The following is a 19,952-nucleotide window of genomic DNA, read 5'->3' on the forward strand; positions in this document are numbered from 1 at the left end:
CTCAAATGCCAGACTATGGGCCAATATTGGTCTGTGAAGTTTTCATTGATTCAGGGTGAAATAAGAAAAAATAGAAACAATGCAGGAAATATTTACGTTTTATAAATAAAGGCAGGATTTGAAAAAAAAAAATCCAAATTTCTCAGCAACATGCCATTTGAATACTGCCACAAGATTACAGTCTGTTAACTTTATTCAGGCCTATAACACTTTGTGAAACCTCAGTTTGCTCAGTCCCATAACCCCTAGGACAGTCAATACCACATTCTTTTTTTTATATGATTTATTTTTAAAATTAATTTTCATTGGAGTACAGTTACTTTACAATGTTGTGTTAGGTTCTGCTGTACAGCAAAATGAATCAGCTCTACATATACACGTATCCCCTCTTTTTTGGATTTCCTTGCCATTTAGGTCACCACAGAGCACTGAGTAGAGTTCCCTGTGCTATACAGTAGGTTCTCATTAGTTATCTACTTTATACATAGAATATCACATTCTCATTCTTGTCATTCTTGGAAATATTTGAGATATCCTGAAAAGATGCAAAAGCCTTCAATCAGCCATCCCTTTTTTATTGCTCTGAGTATTGTTTCCTTCCCGTAACTCTTCTTTCCTGCTGACTTCCTTCCTGAACCTTTACAGTTGCGTTCTCTGAAACTCATGCCAAAGAAAAATTCCTATACATTCCCTAGCTCTTTATAAAATATTCTTTCTCCTTTCTAATCTAAAATGGATATTGGCCACCATCAAAGCCACCTCTTCTCATGCTCCAATACTATGGTCTTGGTAGTTGTTTTGATATATTCATACTTCTCCATTCCCATTTCCTCATAAAGATTTTTCTACGCTCATAAAAAATTTTTTTCATAGTGGTTCATGCCATTTAGCTAGGGCCTTCTTGATGTTGTAATACACTAAGCTATTGCAAATTCATTTATTCAGCCCGTATTTACTGAGTACCTCCCATGTATGAGGCACACAAATGCCTGCCCTCAGGGAACCTATAGTCTGTCGTGAACAACAGACATTAAATAAGTAATTGTACTAGGTCAGTAAAAACTTTACTTAGCTAACACTGTTGCTTTCCACACCAAATCATAATCTTTTCAATAACCCAGCCTGAAGACCCTTGACAACCTTATTTCTAACAACCATCAGCAATCAAGCTACTTCCTTTTGCATACTGGGGTCCTTATATACTTCGGATTGTTCTACTCTGAGAACAAACTTGAATGAATCAATCCCTAACTATATTTTCCTATCCTTTCAACTTTCCTATCCTTTCATCAAGCTTCCACCATAGTACACTGCTTCTTTAATTTTCTCCCAGTCTATCATCCCTCTTGTGAAGTCACTCTCTTTTCTACGCAGCTTGGATTTTATGGTAAATCACTTGCAGGTTTACTCTTTTCAGACTTCAAATTCCTTGAACACTGATCCTTTACCTCTAACATCCAATCTTAGCTTGATCGAGTAATCTCTTTTACCTTACCTTTTTAAAAAATTGAGGTAAAATTCACATAACAATAAATTCACCATATTAACCATTCGAAAGTACACAATTCATGGTTTTCAGTATATTCACAGTGCTGTGCAACCGTCACCACTATCTAATTCCAGAACATATTCATTACCCCCAAAAGTAACCCCATATCCGTTAAGGAGTCACCTACCATTCCCCTTCCCTCCATGCTGTCTCTTTGTATTTGCCTATTCTGGGCATTCCATGTAAATTCAGTCATATGGTATGTGACATTTTTTGTCTGACCTCTTTAAATTAGCATATTTTGAAGGTTCATCCATGTTGTAGCATGTGTTAGTTCTTTGTTCCTCTTAATGGCTGAATAATACTCCACTGTATGAATATCAATTTGTTTATCCATTCATCAGTTGATGAACTTTTGGATTGCTTCCATTTTTTTGGTTATTATGAATAATGCTACTATGAACATTCATATACAAATTTGTCAAATGCTTTTTCTGCATCAATTGAGATGATCATGTGATTTTTCCCTTCATTGTATTGGTATGGTGTATAATGTTGATTTTCACATTTGAACCATCCTTGTATTTCTGGGATAAATCCCACATGGTCATGGTGTATAACCCTCTTAATATGCTGCTGTGTTTGGTTCACTAGTTTTCTTTTCTTGTGATGTCTCTCTCTGGCTTTGGCATCAGATTAAAACTCCCATCATAGAATAGGTTAGGAAGTATTCCTGCCTTTTCTATTTTTTAGAAGAGTCTGAGAAAGTTTGGTGTTAATTATTGTTTTAATGTTTGGTAGAATTCACCAGTGAAGCCATGTTGTCCTTGGGTTTACTTTGTTGAAATTTTTAAAATGACTGATTCTCTTTAGTTGTTAAGATGAGCTGAGTCAGTTTTGGTAGTTTTGGGAATTTTTCTATTTCATCTAAGTTTTCACAGTATTCTCTTATAATCTTTTTGATTTATGCAAGATCAGTAGTAATATCCCTACCTTTATTCCTGATTTTAATTATTTTGGCTTCTCTCTTTTTTGCTTGGTCATTGTAGCTAAACTTTTATCAATGTTGTTGATGTTTTCAACTTTTTGAATTTATAAAGTCTATATTCTTTGTTGTGTGTGCCCACTTAAGTCTGCTTCCTTAACTTAGTGGTTAGTTAGCAATTTCAGAGATTTCCTTAAATGCTTGAAACCAGAAAAACAAAAATCATTTCCTAGCCTTTGCAGATGGGCTGTCTGCATCAGGAAATGCCTTCAATACTTAGCCAGATAGTTTTCACCCCTGCCTTAGTCTTCATTTCCTGCTCGAGCAGACGCTGAAGACCAGCCAGAGGTGAGAATCAGGGAATTCTCAGGTGTTTCTGAGCATGTACCCAGCCTCCTAGATCTCTAAGAATATGTAGGAGCTTTCAAATCCCTTACTCTCTAAAGCACCTTTCCTCCCATCTTTTTGTTTAGTCTATGTTTGTCCCAACTGTTTATTTGCTGTCCCAGGTAGCAGTGGCTAATACATTTTTCATTAAATGTTTCTGACAAATGCTAGCCAGGTAGCCACTTCAACCCTGAGAGGTCTAAGGTAGGTAAAATATGGGCAAACCCTTTAAGTGGGTTCTTCAGGGATCCATGGCACGTTAAAAGAAAACAAAAGCCTTTCTCAGTCCTGTATTACCCTGAAACCTCTCATTTTCTTCCCAAACTTCTCAAGAATAGTCTATAATGATTATCATTCCCATCTCATACTTCATATTTTTTTGACCCATGTGATAGGCAGAATAGCCCCCTGAAATGTCCATGCCCTAATCCTTGGATACATGGCAAAAGGGACTCAGCAAGAGAATTCCCTGGAGGTCCAGTGGTTAGGGCTCAGCACTTTCACTGCCAGGGCCGGGGTTCAATCTCTGGTCGGGGAACTAAGACCCCACAAGCCTCATGGCATCGCCAAAAAAAAAATGGGACTCAGCAATGTTAAAGTTAAAGATCCTTGAGATGAAGAAATCATCCTGGGGACTTCCCTGGTGGTGCAGTGGTTAAGAATCCACCTGCCAATGCATGGGACAAGGGTTTGATCCCTGGTCTGGGAAGATCCCACATGCCGCAGAGCAACTAAGCCGTTGCGCCACAACTACTGAAGCCCGTGCACTCTAGGGCCCGCAAGCCACAACTACTCAGCCCAGATGCTGCAACTACTACAGCCCACACACCTAGAGTCTGTGCTCCGCAACAAGAGAAGCCACCGCAATGAGAAGCCCGAGCACCGTAATGAAGAGTAGCCCCTGCTCGCTGCAACTAGAGAAAGGCCGTGTGCATCAACAAAGACCCGACGCAGCTAAAAAACAAAAATTAAAAAAAAAATCATCCTGGATTACCTGGGTGGTCTCAATCAAATTACATGAATCTTGAAAAGTGGAGAACTTTTCCCAGCTGTGGTCAGTGAGACAGAGAGAGTGAAAGAGTGAGTGTGAGCATGTCCATGTATGCCAGCACACACCATGACAATAGAATGGAGCGTCAGAGAGATGGCAGTGTGAAAAGGACTTGGCTCACCATTGCCAGCTTTGAAGATGGGGGGAAGGGAGCATGAGGCCCAGAAAGAAATGAATTCCTGCTGATGCCTTGATTTTAGCCCAGGGAGACCCATGTTGGACCACTGATCTAATCAACAATTTCAATAAATTATTTTCAATACTCATCTTAACAGGACCTTTTTGTTGCAACATTGTTGAACACTCCCTTCTTGAAGATTTCTTTTTTCTCAGCTCAAGATACCAATCTTTCCTGGTTCTTTGCTTTCTAGATTACTCCTTTCTAGCTTGCTTCCCTGAGTTTTCTTATTTTGCTCAGTACTTCATTTTATTTCCTTTTTGGATAAGGACTAAATATAATCCCAATACCAGTATCATCACTGTCTCTAATCAGTAATGCCTAGTCAAATATCCAGTCAACTGCCTCATATCTTGTAAGATCCGCAAATTCACATGATCAATTATACATCTTTTATGTTGCTTTTAATCTCTAAATCCCTCTTCCATAGCCCCTCCCTACTCCCTTACAATTATTTTGTTTTAGAAACTGGATTGTCTTGCAGTTTCCCACATGTTGGATTTTAGTAATGGCATTCCCATGGTATAGTTTAACATGTTCCTCTATTCTCTATAATTGGTAGTTAGATCTCTGCCAGCTCTTAAATACTGGTTCTTCCTAAGGATTTGGATTTATCCTACTTCTGTTCATACCTGTAAGTTTCCATATTTTTCTTTCTTGATTTTAGCCCAGAGAGACCCACTGATCTACAAACCTGTAGGACTATACATTCATATTGTTTTAAGCAACAAAGTTTATGGTAATGTGTTACAGCAGCAAGAGAAATTGCTATACTTCTGAACACTAAAGCCATATTTTTAACTATATATTAGATTATTCACTGTGGTTGTCCCACAAAGACCTCAAATTCAACATGCCACATAATTAATATATCAATCTCCTCTCCAACAAAAACTGTTCCTTATGCTCCATTCATGCAAGCCAGAACATTTATCCCATTCACACCTAATATGTAAACCCTTTAGGTTCAAACTCCTCTGTTTTCCCAAATGCTTCCTCATTCTCTAATACCTGATCTACTACAATACTTCCTAACTGTTTTTCCTATTTTCAGAGCTATCAGGGCTATCCTTTACTGCAGAAGTTGATAAACTTTTTCTTTAAAGATCCAGATTGTAAATATTTTATTTAGGCTTTGCAGGCAATACAGTCTCTGCTATAACTAATCAAGTCTAATCATAATATGAAAGCAGCTGTAGACAAAATGTAAATGAATGGAGTGTGGCTGTGTTCCAATAAAACTTTACTTCCAAAAATATTTGGCCTGTGGTCATAGTTTGCTGATCCCTGCTCTACACTGAAGCCAACACAGTATTTTTGAAAAGTAAATCAAATTATTTTACTCCCCTACTCAATCTGTGAGATCTCAGTTCAGCCTTCCTAATATAGTAAAGTTCTTCATGATCTGGCCCTTGACAACTTCTAGCTTCAGAAAAAGTTCTTATGCTAAGTGAAATAAGTCAGATAGAAGAAGACAAATACTCTATGATGTCACTTACATGTGGAATCAAAAAAATAGAACTAGTGAATATAACAAAAAAGAAAGATTCACAGATATAGAGAACAAACTAGTGGTTACCAGTGGGGAGAGGGAAGGGGGGGAGGGAAAATATAGGGATAGAGGATTAAGAGGTATAAAATATTATGTATAAAATAAGCTATAAGGATATATGGTACAACACAGGGAATATAGCCAATATTTTATGACTATAAATGGAGAATAATCTTTAAAAATTATGAATCACTGTTATATACCTGTAACATATAAATACTATACATCAACTATGCATCCATAAAAAAAATTTTTTTAAAGATAATTTTTCTTCATATGGGACGGGTCAACTATTCTACCTCCAATTTTCTATATTCTCACCTTCATCCTTAAGCATATCAATCACATCCTCTATGAGGCTCACCACTTCTTTGCTGTTCTTTGGATGTTGTAAATTCACCCAAGTCCTGACTTCTTCAGGGAGAATTGTCAGGAATTGTTCCAGTACCAATAGCTCTAGGATCTGCTTCTTTGTATGAATTTCTGGTCTCAGCCACTGAAGACAGAGCTCCCAGAGTTGGCTCAGGGCTTCATGAGGCCCAGACACTTCCAAATACTGGAAATGTCTGAACTTTAGACGAGAGGCTTCACAGTCATCTGTCTCCACGACTGGGATGCATTCCTGTTGCCAAGACACATCTGCTCTCAGGACCTCACTTTGTTCATGAGGAGCCAGGTTTTGAGGTTTTGAGATAGCCGTCAACTTGTTCAAAGGCTGCATCTTCCTACACAGAGCTCCCACTGCAGTTCAAATTTGTCTTATCAGAGGATTCCAATAATCCTCATGCTTGGGCTAAGCACTTGTATACTACATACAAATATATGCAGTGAGAAAAGTTTCAGGAGCTTCAGACGCAGAGCCAATATTCAGGCACCCAAGAGACTGAAAAAAAGACATAAATATGACCTACAGATAATGAACATGGATAGGTCAAAAAGTGCATTCCCGGACTATAACAATCAAAAGTTTTAATTTGTTAGGATTTGCTATGAGCCAGTCTGCAATGCCCATCAACGAGGGAGGTCTTAGGCTCAACAAAACATTTAAACCTTGCAGGACTACCACAGGTCATATTTGGCACTTAGGTTACTAAGAAGGCTACTGGACAGAAAACAAAGCTTGCTAACAGAGGAGTGAGTAACTGGAATTTTTCTTCAGTGGCAGTTCTCACAGAGTATAGCTCAAGTGCAAGGAGATGTGGACCATGTAGGTTGGGCAGAAAGCATCTTGACTGAAAAGCCTTCTACAGGAGCTGATATCTAACAACTCTATGAGTGCAGCTCTCAGGGTTCCCCAAAGAGTGTGCCAGATTATGAGTCACTACATTCAGGGAAGTTCAGATCCAGCTTTCTATCTGATTTACAGTTCTCCCAGTCCAGATGCAATTAACCATTCAGGAGTCATTTTTATTATAAGCCTCTAGGCCATTGGTTCTTTTTCCAGAGCACTGTGCTTGTGCAGTTACAATATCGTTTCAAATTTCTCTGAAGATTCTAATTTTTTTTTTTTTTTTTTTTTTTTTTTTTTTTGTGGTACGCGGGCCTCTCACTGCTGTGGCCTCTCCCACTGCGGGGCGCAGGCTCCGGACGCACAGGCCCAGCGGCCATGGCTCACGGGCCCAGCCGCTCCGCGGCATGTGGGATCCCCCCGGACTGGGGCATGAACCCGTGTCCCCCGCATCAGCAGGCGGACTCCCAACCACTGCGCCACCAGGGAAGCCCTGAAGATTCTAATTTGAGTTTTCTGTTTCCGAAATTCCCTTTGATTCTGTGATCGGGGTTTCTATTTATCTTGGTTTTCCCTAGTATTCATCTGGTATTCCCTAGTTTTCTGCTCATATTTAAGAATCAAGTGTTAGGTTGATTATTCCAGATCATCGTACGAATTTCTACTTCTTCTGTATCAGTAGACTGGTTTCCTAATGGGTGTCTACCCTGAATGGGAGACTTACCAAGAGCCATGTGAATATCAGTGAGACACACACATTGGCAGACTTTGATTTAGTGGAGGAGCAGGCTGTCAAGTTGTGGGCTCCCCACACAACAGAGTGAAAAGGTTTTACTATGAAATGTCAACACCTAACCTAAAAGCCTTCGTTCTCCTCAGATGGTTTATTCAATTTATTTAGGGAAGAACTTTTTGTGGGAGGAAGGCACTGGAGCTAAACTGCTTCTCTATGTAGGTGGGAAGAGGGCTGGGAGGTTGGGAAGATGACTGGAATAGATGTTTCCCATGTAACCCTTCACTCGATTCCTATGTTCTATTTAACTCTCACTGCCATACTCTGTTGAAACAGCTTAAGATTCTCATAGGCAGATGGGTTTCCACCTCCACTGTGGTCACCTCCTAGCATATTCTAAGTTGTGACCTTTTCTACACTGCTTCTGTAAACCATATTTTCACTTTCTGTCTTGTAGAAATGTATTGACACCATCTATATACTCATTAGTATCGCCCTTACATGGGGACACAGGGCAAAGTGGAACAACTGAGGGAACATTCTGAGATCCAACACAAACCTTCTCCAAAGCTTAAGGAAAGTACACATTCATTACCAAAAAAGAAAAGAAAGTTCCAAAGTGCTTAAGAGGTATCACTCACTGAGTTCCAGCAGAACAATTAACTATGGGCCCACATACTTTCAGAATTAACATACAGGGAGAAAGAAGAAAAAAAAGTTCACAGATCACATATTAAAAACAAAACAAAAAAAAACAAGTAAGCATTTTAAAAAAAAAGCAGATTTAACAACAAGAATATCCATTGTAACAATAAATGAACTGGGTAAAAATTTAAACTCAACTATGTAAAAAAATTAAGAGACGGGAAGGGTAAGCTGTGACGATGTGAGAGACTGGCAGGGACATACACACACTACCAAATGTAAATTAGATAGCTAGTGGGTAGCTGCAGCATAGCACAGGGAGATCACCTCTGTGCTTTGTGACCACCTAGAGGGGTGGGATAGGGAGGGTGGGAGGGAGGGTGACACAAGAGGGAAGAGTTATGGGAACATATGTATACGTATAACTGATTCACTTTGTTGTAAAGGAGAAACTAACACACTATTGTAAAACAGTTATACTCAAATAAAGATGTTAAAAAAAATAAAAATTACATAAAAATGCAAAAAAAAAAAATTAAGAGACATCCAAAAGAACTCCAAAGCTTAAAGGGATGATAGAAAAAATAACAAGCAAATGTAAACAATAATAATATGCAGGGATATACTGAATTAAGATGTATATTGAATTAAAAGCACAAATGAATAAAATGAGACAAAGAGGAAACTTTAAATGACTGAAGGTACAACTCATAATGAAATATGACTGCTACTAAGCATATCAAATAACACAATGAAATATATTTATAGTAAAACCCTCAGAAAACAAGAGATGCAAGCAACAATAACACCACAGAAATGGGAGACTAAGGCAACTTTCTCAGTCCTTAACAAGTAAGCTAAAATCGATAGTATAGGGGACATCAATAACATGCTTAGCCTGATATATAAAACCAAATAGAATGTAGTTTCTGTTCAAGCACTTATAAGAATGCTTACAAAAGCTTTTATTAAGCTACCAAAAAAACTCAATAAATAAAAAGTAAATAAAAGTGGTACAAAACCACATTTATTACCAGAATGAAAACTAGATCTTAACATCAAGTAGAAATAGAAAAAAATCTCAACTACTTTGAAATTTAACTTTTGCTTCTAAAAAACAACTCAAATTAAAAACACTAAAAACACTGCACTTCAAAATCTAACAGCTCAAGTTCTGTTAGGCAATAGCAAAGCCTTATATATATAATTAAACAAGAATGAGACGAATTAAACGTTCAACTCAAAGTGAGAAAAAGCAACAAAATATACTAGGAGTTTATAGGTTAAAAATTAATAAATTACTCAGTATAAATAATTATAGAGCTAGGAGGACAGGTTAGAGATGTTCAGGATGATATGACAGCGCTTAAGATTTCAAAGGAGGAACAGTCTGGATGATAAATGGTTCAAGGTATGACTGTGACTGAGAATAGCTTAAGTGGTCTGTAAGTGACCACCAATGGAATAAACAAAGTCAAGAACTGTTAAAGTTTAAACTCTAAAGTACTAAACAGACACATTTAAGGATGATGGTAGGACTCAGAATGAAGATTTAAGACGCTGAGCCAATACCAGTGGAAGGAAGGGTTCAATAAGGCGCAGGTGGCAGGAATCTGGAGTTAGATCAAATAACCAGCTGACACAAGTTCATAAGATTTTACAGCGTCAAGGAACTTGAACAGGCACTAATTATGGGGAAAAGGTAATATCTGTGAAAAAGGGTTGTTTTAATCAAATAGGTCATAGGCAGAGCAGTAGCCTGAGGTAAGGAGAATCTTTCGCCTTCCGAGATTAGTTTGTAGAAAGTAGCATAAAGCAGTGTGCAAATGAGCATCTGAAATAAAGAGGTTTTAGGGAGTGGCCAGGAATGAGTGGGACAGCACGGCAAGTTGGAATGAACCTTTCTCCATTTTCTTTTCCAGTCGATTGATCCAGTCACACTGGATGGGGAATCCATATCAGTCAATCCAAAACCAGCTGAGCAAGATATATTTACCAGATTAAATGCCTGGAGACTGCCCCCATCACAGAATGGAAGAGGAGACAGCAGACCTGGATCTGGAACCTAACCGTCCTGTTTCCCACCCCAGCCCTCTTTACCTCTCCTCTCTCACGCACTAACTTCCTACCACAGCCCACGCCTCCATCTCTGTCAGCTCGCGCCCTCCCCCAGCTTCTCCCGCAGAGACTGCAGAGCACAGAGTTGGAATCCAGGTAACAGCGAACAAGCCGAGGAGACCGCGTGGACGCCCTCAAGCAGGATTCCCAATTCCACGCACCCGCGTCCTCACCGCCCGCTGACCCGCGTAATACCTGCGAACACCGCTCCCAGCCAGGGCTGGGTTCAGTCACACCCAGGAGCCAGTTCAGAGGAGCCGCAGAAGTCGCCCTCCCAGCCCGGGGAGGGAGCTTGCGTTAGTAATCACGCCACCACTAAGCAGCGCGGGCCACACCTGTCCCTTACACGCCAGCACCGGCTCAGTATCTACTAAAGACCAAGACGAAGGCCGGCGCACTCCCGCGCACGCGCACCAGCCGTGGAAGCCCCCAGAAGCCCCCGCGGCCCAAGTTTGTAAAGTAGACAGGGTGGGGCCTCTGCCCGTCCCGCCCCTTACCCAGGCCCCGCCCGCTTCATAGAAGTGAGTCCAACCCTAGGGCCCGGAACTCAGGGCCACGCTTAGGGTAGGTGGGAAAAGGCCTTGTCAAACTTCTGTGTCTTCCTCCATCCCCATCTAGGAGAACTGGCCAAAATTTTTTTAACCTTCTCACCTCCACCCACCCTCCTCCCCCATTTTCTTGGAATCAAAAAACAGTGAAGTAATTTGGAAAAGATATGGTCTTGTATATAACAAGGTTTAACATGGTTTTTACTGACTTGCTGATTCGCTCATTCACTCATTTATTCAATTTTGCATCGCGGTAGAAAATCTTGCAAAAGATCATGAGTCCAGTTTTGGCTTGTTACATATGAGATACTTTGTGACATCCAAGAAGCATTGGCAAATTGGACGTAAGTGAGAGCTTAGAGGTGTATGGGGCCAGACTTGTAAAATTTGTGTCAGTAACGGGTAGATGGTACTTGATACTATGGGGTGGGGGTGGGGGGAGAATGAGACTGCAGAGAGAAAGAGTGAAAACAGTAGAAGGAGGAGGAGTCTAGGACTGAGCCCCAGAGGAAGAACTCAAACTAGTAAATCAGGGACTGTCTCCCAGGAAGGGAGCTTTAAATCTGGATCAAACAAGATAGGAACCAGATTTTTGTTTCTTTTAACCTCTTCTGTACTCATTACTATCATAAGCAAATTATAAATGTCATCTCACTCATCACCACAACACTATAAGGAAGAGATTATCATCCCCAAATTTATGGAAACTAAAAGATAGCGAAGCTGAGATTCAAGCCCAGATCACTTCGTACTTGTCCCACACTGCTACTCACTCAACGCTTCAAGATTTAGAGGGTCAATAGTAAGATGTGGAATTGTGGAATGATATTTTCCAAGATTAGGAGTATGGTGTGTGCCATGAATTGTTTGTGATGGGGTTGACCTTTATAAAAGTCAATTAATAGCTAGGCAAAATAAAAATTTTAACTTGTAAGTATTGCCAGTAAAGTAAACAGGCTCAAACATAGTCTTTAGCTAATTAAGAGTTCAGGGAAATGGAAAGGGTGCCAAGTATGAGGCGGAATGACCAGCCTTCCTCTCATACCATATAGATATGAGGTTTCTGACCATGTGTCTTCAAAGGTCCACAGAGGCCTAGACCCTGCTTTCTCATTGAAGAAGGGTCATTTTCAGTTTGCAGTCACCTCACTAAAGTCCAGCTATTTTTTAATGGCACAATTTTAAAGGTTTCTCTCAATATATGACTTTCATTGTAAAGCCATCTGGGATTAGATCCTTAAGATGCATAGACTTGTTTGCTACAAACTCCATTCTCTTCTATCATTGTGAAATCCAGATCTTCTCTGTATTTAAGAAAAAAATAGAGAAAACTTGACCTGAGTTAAGCCAACACTTTTCCTAGACCACATATATATTCATTCAGCCCATTTTTATTGAGAATTTAATATGTGGCAAATACTGTACTAGCAATTGAAAATATATTAGTAAACACAATCAAATGAAGACTGTCTTAATGACCAGTGGAAGCATTCCATATGCTAAGCTATTGTATTTCTTCACCCAATGTTCTGTGTTCTGCACTGCCTCAGAATATTGTGTTGTGTAGATTGTGAGTTGCATTAGTCACTCTGGAATTTGTAGATAGTCAAGATATGAATAGGGGTGATTTGGTTTCATGGGCCATGTGTTATGGACATTTGTCAGTTTTTGGCTTCTGATCCTTTGAATACACTGTCTAAAATTATAATCTTCTGTTGAGTCTTGTGAGGGAGTTGGAGCCTGTCTCCATCCATGGAAACTGAATACATCTATTAACTTCCTTTGTCTGCATTGCAGCTAGAACTCGATCAATTAGATATACCCAGTCTAGACTTTGAATTAAGAGCTAGTGACATGAAAAAGCAAGGACATCAAAAAGTTTCTTTTTTAAAAACAGACTTTATTTTTTAGGTCAGTTTTAGATGTACAGAAAAATTGAGAAGATATAGTACATTGAGTTCTGATATACCCCCTTTTCCCACTATCGATTTACATTGTTATTATTATTATTTACGTTATTATGGCACATCTGCTACAATTAAGAAAATAAGATTAATACCTTATTATTAACTAAACTTTATACTTTGTTTGAATTTTCTTAGTTTTGTCACCTTAGGCTCCTCCTGGCTGTGACAGTTTTTGAGACTTATTTTTGATGACCTTTACAGTTTTGAGGAGTACAGGTTGTATATTTTATAGGGAGCCCATGTATGAGAATTTGTCTGTTTTTCTCATGATTAGACTGAGGTTATGGGTTTGAGGGATCTTCCAATCATAAAGTGCTATTTCCATCATATCATCTCAAGGGAACATACTAACAACAGGACTTAACACTATTTATGTTAACCTTGGTCACCTGGCTGAGGTAGTGTCAGCAATTTCTTCTCTTCGTCAGCGATAGAGAGAGCAGCAACATTCCAATTTCCAGGTTCAGGGAATTAGCAGCTCCCGCAGCAGGGCCTGTGCTGAGGGTGTTGGCAGTGTGTAAACTGCGCCACCTAGTGCTGAATGGCAGTGATGTCCTTAGCGGACCCATTTTGTGTTAATGAATTTGGCCCATGATTCTGGCTGCAGAATCGGAATTACTATTATTCAGTATTTTTCCTTTTAGCTTAAATCATGCATAGTCAGTTTCTGTTACTTGCAACTACAAACCCTGACTGATACATCATCTTTATTATGATTCTTTAGAAGCTTCTTGGCCCTTTATTCCCCCTCTCCCTCCATAGCAGGAGAGTAGTAGTATTTTGTGTGTGTGTGTGTGTGTGTGTGTGTGTGTGTGTGTGTGTGTGTGTGTGTGTGTGTGTCCGTCCCCACTTGGGGGGGATTTAGTGAGGAGTTTTTGCGGTACGCGGGCCTCTCACTGTTGTGGCCTCTCCCGTTGCGGAGCACAGGCTCCGGACGCGCAGGCTCAGCGGCCATGGCTCACGGGCCCAGCCGCTCCGTGGCCTGTGGGATCCTCCTGGACAGGGGCACGAACCCATGTCCCCTGCATTGGCAGGCGGACTTTCAACCACTGCGCCACCAGGGAAGCCCCGAGGTAGTAGTTTTTATTGGTAATGTGAATAAGCCCCACAGGAATCTATTTGAATGTGATGGAGCACAATTCTCTCAGAGTTTCAGTTATCCATTGCTGCATAACAAACCATCTTAAAACTCTGTGCCTTAAAACAGCCATCATTTTATTTGCTCAGGATTCCAGAATTTGGAAGGTGGAGATGACAACTATAGGTAATGGCAATATTTAAGGTAGTGTTTGTACTTTCTTCTTACGTTTTCTTATTTCGTCTGCTGTTATTGAAGTAGCTCTCATCTAGATCATCAATGACAGCCAAGTGACCAATTTCAACTATTAATTTTTTGTCCTTGTCTACATCACCTCATCTAGCACATGTTGTTTGAATGAGGGTTTTCTCTAATCCTCCTACCCCAGTTTAGAGTTTGTCTATTGTAGTGCAGTTCTAGTAATTTTAAAAGTATAGTAACAAATGCAAAAGTGTGTATTAAAACACATATGTGGGGCTTCCCTGGTGGCGCAGTGGTTGAGAATCCGCCTGCGAATGCAGGGGACACGGGTTCGTGCCCCGGTCCGGGAAGATCCCACATGCCGTGGAGCGGCTGGGCCCGTGAGCCATGGCCGCTGAGCCTGCGCGTCCGGAGCCTGTGCTCCGCGACGGGAGGGGCCACAGCGGTGAGAGGCCCGCGTACCACCAAAAAAAAAAAAAAAAAAAAAAAAAAACCACATATGTGTCAGTCATTGCTCTGATAAAATGGTAAGATAAAATGAAATTAGAGCTCAATAAATACTTTTAAAATGATTCCATGGATGCATGAATGCATGAATGAAAGAAATAAGAACTTTGGTTACTAGATATCTCTTCACTGGGGAGGTCTTCCCCTGCAAAGTCAAACTGAGGTGTTGTTCCTGGACCTACGTTCATGGTAACTGTAGAATGGTTACCATGGAATCCCCTCTAAATATGTGATTGATTAACGTTTGGGTGAAAGAGCCAAGCAGAGGGACCTTCAAGATGGCAGAGGAGTAGGAGGTGGAGATCACCTTCCTCCCCACAGATACATCAGAAATACATCTACATGTGGAACAACTCCTACGGAACACCTACTGAATGCTGGCAGAAGACTTCAGACTTCCCAAAAGGCAAGAAACTCCCCATGTACCTGGATAGGGCAAAAGAAAAAAGCAAGCAGAGACAAAAGAATAGGGACGGGACCTGCACCAGTGGGAAGGAGCTGTGAAGGAGGAAAGGTTCCCACACACTAGAAGCCCCTTCACAGGCGGAAACTGCAGGTGGCAGAGGGGGGAAGCTTCAGAGCCACGGAGGAGGGTGCAGCAACAGGGGTGTGGAGGGCAAAGCGGAGAGATTCCCGCACGGAGGATTGGTGCCAACCAACACTCACCAGCCAGAGAGGCTTGTCTGCTCACCCGCGGGGATGGGCAGGGGCTGGGAGCTGAGGCTCGGGCTTCGGTCAGATCGCAGGGAGAGGACTGGGGTCGGCTGCGTGAACACAGCCTGAAGGGGCCTAGTGCACCACGGCTAGGCGGGAGTCCGGAAAAAGGTCTGGAACTGCAGAAGAGGCAAGAGACTTTTTCTTGCCTCTTTGTTTCCTGGTGCGCGAGGAGAGGGGATTAAGAGCGCAGCTTAAAGGAGCTCCAGAGATGGGCATGAAACACCAAGGCTGCTGCTGCCGCCACCAAGAAGCCTGTGTGTGAGCACAGGTCACTCTCCACACCGCCCACCCCGGGAGCGTGTGCAGCCCGCCACTGCCAGGGTCCCGGGATCCAGGGACAACTTCCCCGGGAGAACGCAAAGCACCTCAGGCTGTTGCAACGTCATATTGGCCTCTGCTGCCGCAGGCTCACCCTGCATTCCAGTTATGACTACCGTACCCCTCCCTCCCCCCAGCCTGAGTGAGCAAGGGCGCCCTAATCAGCCGCTGCTTTAACCCCGTCCTGTCTGGGTGGGAACAGATGCTGGAGGACAACCTACACACAGAGGCGGGGCCAAAACCAAAGCTGATTCCCCAGGAGCTGTGCAAATAAAGAAGAGAAAGGGAAATCTCTCCCAGGAGCCTCAGGAGCAGTGGATTAAATCCCCACAATCAACTTGATGTACCCTGCATCTAGGGAATACCTGAATAGACAACAAATCATCCCAAAATTGAGGTGGTGGGCTTTGGGAGCAACTGTAGACTTGGGGTTTGCTTTCTGCAACTGATTTGTTTCTGATTTTTATTTTATTCTTAGTTCAGTTTTTAGTGCTTCTTATCATTGGTGGATTTGTTTATTGGCTTGGTTGCTCTCTTTTTTAAAATTTAATTTTATTTATTTTTGATTTTAATAATTTAAAAAATTTTTATTTAATTTTAAAATTTTTATTATATTTTTTCTTTCTTTTTTCCTCCCTTTTCTTCTGAGCCATGTGGCTGACAGGGTCTTTGTACTCTGGCCTGGTGTCAGGCCTGGGACTCCGAGGTGGGAGAGCCGAGTTCAGGACATTGGACCACCAGAGACCTCCCGGGCCCATATAATATCAATCGGCGAGAGCTCTACCAGAGATCTCCATCTCAACGCTAAGACCCAGCTCCACCCAAGGCCAGCAAGCTCCAGTGCTGGATGCCCCAATGCCAAACAACTAGCAAACCAGGAACATAACCCCACCCATTAGCAGAGGCACTGCCTAAAATCACACTAAGTTCATAGACACCCCAAAACAGAACACCACATGTGGCCCTGCCCACCAGAAAAACAAGATCTAGCCCCACCCACCAGAACACAGACACCAGTTCCCTATACCAGGAAGCCTACACAAGCCACTGAAGCAACCTCACCCACTGAGGACAGACACCGTAAACAACAGGAACTATGAAGCTGCAGAAAAAGCTGAGAAAAGGAGACACTAAACACAGTAATTTAAACAAAATAAGAAGACAGAGAAATATGCAGCAGATGAAGGAGGAAGGTAAAAAACCACCAGACCTAACAAATGAAGAGGAAATAAGCACTCTACCTGAAAAAGGATTCAGAGTAATGATAGTAAAGATGATCCAAAATCTTGGAAATAGAATGGAGAAAATACAAGAAATGTTTAACAAGGACCTAGAAGAACTAAATAGCATATAAACAATGATGAAAAGCACAATAAATGAAATTGAAAATACTCTAGAAGGAATCAATAGCAGAATAACTGAGGCAGAAAAACGGATAAGTGACCTGGAAGATAAAATAGTGGAAAAAACTACTGCAGATCAGAATAAAGTAAAAAGAATGAAAAGAATTGAGGACGGTCTCAGAGACCTCTGGGACAACATTAAATGCAACAACATTCCAATTACAGGGGTCCAAGAAGAAGAAGAGAAATAAAACCGGTCTGAGAAAATATTTAAAGAGAGTATAGTTGAAAACTTCCCCAACATGGGAAAGGAAACAGTCAATCAAGTCCAGGAAGTGCAGAGAGTCCCATACAGGATAAATCCAAGGAGAAACACACCAACACACATATTAATCAAACTATCAAAAATTAAATACAAAGAAAAAATATTAAAAGCAGCAAGGGAAAAGCAACAAATAACATACAAGGTAATACCCATAAGGTTAACAGCTAATCTTTCAGCAGAACTCTGCAAGCCAGAAGGGAGTGGCAAGATATATTTAAAATGATGAAAGGGAAAAAACTACAACCAAGATTACTCTACTCAGCAAGAATCTCATTCAGATTCGACAGAGAAATTAAAACCTTTACAGACAAGCAAAAGTTAGGAGAATTCAGCACCACGAAACCAGTTTTACAACAAATGCTAAAGGAACTTCTCTAGGCAGGACACACAAGAGAAGGAAAAGACCTACAATAATAAACCAAAAACAATTAAGAAAATGGTAATAGGAACACACATATAGATAAGTACCTTAAATGTGAATGGATTAGATGCTCCAACCAAAAGACACAGGCTTGCTGAATGAATACAAAACAAGACCCATATATGTGCTGTCTACAAGAGACCCACTTCAGACGTAGGGACACATACAGACTGAAAGTGAGGGGATGGAAAAAGATATTCCATGAAAATGGAAATCAAAAGAAAGCTGGAGAAGCAATGCTCATATCAGACAAAATAGACTTTAAAATAAAGACTATTACAAGAGACAAAGAAGGACACTACATAATGGTTAAGGGATCAATCCAAGAAGATATAACAATTGTAAATATTTATGCACCCGACATAGGAGCACCTCAATACATAAGGCAAATGCTAACAGCCATAAAAGAGGAAATCGACAGTAACATAGTAGTAGTAGGGGATTTTAACACCCCACTTTCACCAGTGGACATATCATTCAAAATGAAAATAAATAAGGAAACATAAGCTTTAAATGACACATTAGACAACATGGACTTAATTGATATTTATAGGGCATTCCATCCGAAAACCAAAGAATACACTTTCTTCTCAAGTGCTCATGGAACATTCTCCAGGATAGGTCATATCTTGGATCACAACTCAAGCCTTGGTAAATTTAAGAAAATTGAAATCATATCAAATAAACAACCTAACCTTACACATAAGGAATTAGAGAAAGAAGAACAAAAATATCCCCAAAGTTAGCAGAAGGAAAGAAATCATAAAGATCACATTAGAAATAAATGAAAAAGAAATGAAGGAAACAATAGCAAAGATCAATAAAACCAAAAGCTGGTTCTCTGAGAAGATAAACAAAATTGATAAACCATTAGCCTCATCAGACTCATCAAGAAAAAAAGGGAGAGGACTCAAATCAACAGAATTAGAAATGAAAAAGGAGAAGTAACAACTGACACTGCAGAAATACAAAGGATCGTGAGAGATTACTACAAGCAACTATATGCCAATAAAATGGACAACCTGGAAGAAATGGACAAATTCTTAGAAATGCACAACGTTTTGAGAATGAACCAGGAAGAAATAGAAAATATACACAAACCAATCATAAGCACTGAAATTGAAATTATGATTTAAAATCTTCCAACAAACAAAACCCCAGGACCAGATGGATTCACAGGTGCATTCTATCAAACATTTAGAGAAGAGCTAACACCTATCCTTCTCAAACTCTTCCAAAATATAGCAGAGGGAGGAACACTCCCAAATTCATTCTATGAGGCCACCATCACCCTGATATCAAAACCAGACAAAGATGTCATAAAAAAAGAAAACTGCACTGATAATAATTACCACTGATAATCATAAAATCCTCAACAAAATACTAGCAAACAGAATCCAACAGCACATTAAAAGGATCATACATCAAGATCAAGTGGGGTTTATCTCAGGAATACAAGGATTCTTCAATATACAGTAATCAATGTGATGCACCATATTAACAAATTGAAGGATAATAACCATATGATAATCTCAATAGATGCAGAAAAAGCTTTTGACAAATTCAACACCATTTCTGATAAAAACTCTCCAGAATGTAGGCATAGATATAACCTACCTCAACATAATAAAGGCCATATATGACAAACCCACAGCCAACATTGCTCTCCATGGTGAAAAACTGAAACCATTTCCTCTAAGATCAGGAACAAGACAAGGTTGTCTACTCTCACCACTATTATTCAATATAGTTTTGGAAGTTTTACCCATGGCAATCAGAGAATAAAAAGAAACAAAAGGAATCCAAATCAGAAAAAAAGAATTAAAACTGTCACTGTTTGCAGATCACATGATACTATACATAGAAAATCCTAAAGATGCTACCAGAAAACTACTAGAGCTAATCAATGAATTCGGTAAAGTAGCAGGATACAAAATTAATGCACAGAAATCTCTTGCATGCCTATACAATAATGATGAAAAATCTGAAAGTGAAATTAAGAAAACACTCCCATTTACCATTGAAACAAAAAGAATAAAATATCTAGGAATAAACCTACCTAAGGAGATAAAAGGCCTGTATGCACAAAACTATAAGACCCTGATGAAAGAAATTAAAGATGATACAAAGAGATGGAGAGATATACCATGTTCTTGGATTG

The 19,952-nt window shown here is 40.2% G+C and overlaps 1 protein-coding gene across 8 annotated transcripts in view; it reads right to left on the reverse strand.

The window, feature by feature from the left end:
* The window catches only part of ZNF215 (zinc finger protein 215), a 206,603-nt gene that overhangs the window by 14,393 nt on the left and 172,258 nt on the right, over window positions 1–19,952 (reverse strand). For 2 of the 8 annotated variants that reach the window (XM_067038738.1, XM_067038741.1), the window contains one exon: window positions 5,964–6,525. The exons of 4 other annotated variants lie outside the window; for them this stretch is intronic. Coding sequence is in view for 1 of the 4 variants with exons in the window: in XM_067038741.1 (XP_066894842.1) it covers window positions 5,964–6,363 (400 nt within the window). In the remaining 3 variants the exon portion in view is untranslated. Of the gene's footprint in view, window positions 1–5,963; window positions 6,526–10,561; window positions 10,793–19,952 lie in introns of those variants that run through there. 2 more of the 8 variants (XM_067038739.1, XM_059068576.2) reach the window with 2 other exon arrangements.

Source organism: Kogia breviceps, chromosome 7 (assembly GCF_026419965.1).
Source record: "Kogia breviceps isolate mKogBre1 chromosome 7, mKogBre1 haplotype 1, whole genome shotgun sequence".
Taxonomy (NCBI): domain Eukaryota; kingdom Metazoa; phylum Chordata; class Mammalia; order Artiodactyla; family Physeteridae; genus Kogia; species Kogia breviceps.